Here is a 3188-nt window from a genome sequence, read left to right as displayed (position 1 = left end):
GGGGTGGAGGGGGAAGGGAGGGGGGGAGGGGGGAAGGGGGAAGGGGAAGGGAGGGGGGGGGAGAGGGAGAGGGAGAGGGAGGGGGAGGGCGGGGAAAGAAGTGTTCATAAAATATTTCTCCGAGAGGACAGCCAAGCAATATTACACCATCTGAGCGGCCAAACACATTTAAATTGGTGTACGAGCACATTTTGGCATGTATCTCGTCCGCTCCCCTTTCGAAACATTCCAACCCAACACAGACAGTCTCAGATTTATATAACAGCTTATTGCACTGTCAAAACACTTCAGGCAGACGGTGAATTACCGGAGTAGTGACAAACCTGCCCCATAAACAGCAGTAATTGTTAGGTACTCCCTTAGAGAAGGTTAAGGGGAAGCTTAATAGAGGGGTTCACAGTAATGAGGGGTTTGAGAGTGTAAATAAGGAGACACGGTTTGCACTGATGGCGGGGTTGCTAACCAGAGGGTACAGGTTTAAGATCATTGGCGAAGGAACCAGAGAGAGAGTTATTTTTCTAAGGCGGTGTTGTGATCGGGAACCTGCTGCCTCTGCAAGGCTGGCGGGAGCACACAACTTTCAAACGAGAATCCGATAAATACTTGAAAAAGGAGAAAGTGTTGAGGGCTGTGGGACGAGCAGGGGGAGTGGGACTGATTTCAGAGTTAGCACAGACACGATGGCCTGTGACCACCCCTTGCAGTAAGGTATTGGACCGTGAGCATCCATCGCCACAATGCCAGCCTAGACTCGCTGCTCCAGTGATACCGACTGAGCCACACTGTCGGGCCACATCAAAGCTCACACCAACTTTCAGTTCTGGCAGTCAGTGACTAGTGGGGGGGGGGGTGGATTTCAGATCAAGCACCAATGAGCGGGGCGATCAGTTCCGATTAGAGAACCGACTATTGCAGCCCGCCACTTCGGGCATCGTTTCTATGGAGACCCTTCCCTCCAGAGCAAGACACCGACAAACCGCGCGCTGGCCGAGTGAGTTACACCCATCGGGTCAAAAATACAGGGAGAAGGGGAGAGGGAGCCCAGCGCAGGGCTTTCCGCACAGCGCTGCCCATACCGCCCGAGTCTTCCTCACACCAGGACTGCTGGGGTCACACCCGCTATCCACCCCTTCCCTCCCTCCCTCCTCTCCTCCACCCCTCCATCATCAAGAGTTTATGATCTTTGAAATGAAATGCACCTGTAATGTTGTCTGTCCCCGCAACATGTCTGTGAAATTGAATTTATATTTCAAAAACACTTACAATCTGGGCTGTGGGGAAAGAGCGGGAGGGGACTGAGGGGGACAGCTCTTTCACAGAGCCGCCACAGTCACGATGGGCCGAATGGCCCCTTCCTGTGCTGTACAGATCGATTGAATTAAACTCGACTGTTTAGAGAAATAAAACCTTTGATCGATGTTAATTACAGGCTGGGAAGAAACATTACTTAATTGGCGTTTGCATTAAAAAAATTCAATGTTTTATTTTAAAAGACACAGACGCGATTTGCCTCTTTTACAAAAAAGCCGGTCCAGTTGGGTGGGAACTGCATGGTTTCCGTGCATCCTGGTTCAGGCCAGACACCGACTGTATAAGAAAGATAGCGGGTTAAAACCTGGCAGCGCCCAGCCCCTTCCCCCGGTCTCTGCCTCCCAGCACCAGCCCACAGAGCCGCCTTCAAAGTTTAAACTCACCGTGCTCCATGTTCTGCTGCTGGTGGTACCACGGTTCCTCCTCTCGGAGTTCAAAATCCTCCATGATACTGTCGGTCAACATTTTTGCTATGTTATCTTGTTAAAGCACCGGCTTAGAGAAAGATTAATAATGTAGCTTGCCCCAGCTCCAGCGGGCTGGGCTGGCCTGGCCCGTCCCTCTCTCTCTCTCTCTCTCTCTCTCTCTCAGGATGCTTATTGCATTAATTTCTTGTCTCTGCTGATCGCCGCAACGTGGCACACACTACCGCCTCCTCTGAGACCGCAATCTGGGGATTCCGCCCAGCCGGCCGAGGCCCCGCCCACCCCCGCTGTAACAATTCAGACTGCAGCCAATCACCGCGCCCGTGGCGTCACTTGATTGACAGCGCCCCTTTCTGTGCGCTGTGTGTCTCATTAAACTTCAATAGAGCATGGCCGCACCAATCGGAGGCGAGCGAGGTTATCATCAGAGAGATTCAACAATGGACCATCTCAGCAGCCCCAGGAATAACCTGTAGTCGTTTACTGTTTTATTGCTCTAATTTCAAAAAACATCGACTCCATCTGTAGTTGTGAAGGAACAATAAAGTCAGGGATTAAGGTGTGGTGCTCCTGGCCAGTGTTTTATTCTGAATGAATAAACTCCTTTTACTACATCGGATTCTTGGATTTTTAGACAAGTGTTTGGTAACCAATAACAGCAACATCTTGTATTTATATAGCGCCTTTAAGTTGTAAAACGTCCTAAGGCACTATACATGAGTGTTATAAGACAAAACAAATAAATTACAGAGATGTGGTTGCAAGGCTGGGAACTAAATATTCTGGGGTATTTGACAATTCGGAAGGATAGACAGAAAGGAAAAGGAGGTAGGGTAGCTCTGTTAATAAAGGATGAGATCAGTGCATTATTGAGAAACGATATTGGCTCAGAAGATCAAGATGTTGAATCAGTTTGGGTGGAGATAAGGAATAAGAGGAAAAAGTCACTGGTGGGCATAGTCTATAGGCTCCCTAACAGTAGCTGCACTGTTGGATGGAATATAAATCAAGAAATAATGGAGGCTTCTAAAAAAAAGTAGCGGCCATAATCATGGGTAATTTTAACCTTCATATTGATTGGACAAGACAAATTGGCCAGGGTAGCCCTGAGGAAGAGTTCATAGAGTGTATTCGGGGTAGTTTCCTTGAACGGTACGTTGCGGAACCAGGGAGCAGGGCGGCTATCTTAGATCTGGTACTTTATAATGATACAGGATTAATAAACAATTTCCTAGTAAAGGATCCTCTAGGAATGAGTGACCAGAACATTAGTGGCTAAAGTAAATGTCGGTCCCCTAGAGGATGAGACTGGGGCATTAATAATGGGGAACAGGGAAATGGCAGAGACTTTGAACAAATATGTTGTATTGGTCTTCATGGTAGAAGACACTAAAAACATCTCAATAGTGGATAATCAAGGGGCTAAAGGGACGGAGGAACTTAATACAATCT

At 48.2% G+C, this 3188-nt stretch overlaps 1 protein-coding gene across 1 annotated transcript in view; it reads right to left on the bottom strand.

Moving 5' to 3' along the window:
• Nucleotides 1-1870, bottom strand: part of cdr2a (cerebellar degeneration-related protein 2a) — a 23495-nt gene extending 21625 nt beyond the window's left edge. Inside the window, exon 1 of the mRNA XM_070856685.1 lies at nt 1695-1870. Coding sequence (XP_070712786.1) covers nt 1695-1776 — 82 coding nt within the window. The 5' untranslated portion in view covers nt 1777-1870. The remainder of the gene's footprint in view (nt 1-1694) is intronic.
• Nucleotides 1871-3188: the final 1318 nt, after the last annotated feature.

The sequence above is a fragment of the Pristiophorus japonicus genome, chromosome 15 (assembly GCF_044704955.1).
Source record: "Pristiophorus japonicus isolate sPriJap1 chromosome 15, sPriJap1.hap1, whole genome shotgun sequence".
NCBI lineage: Eukaryota > Metazoa > Chordata > Chondrichthyes > Pristiophoridae > Pristiophorus > Pristiophorus japonicus.
The sequence above is the reverse complement of the archived record's forward strand: the minus strand, read 5'-3'. Positions and strand labels throughout refer to the sequence as shown.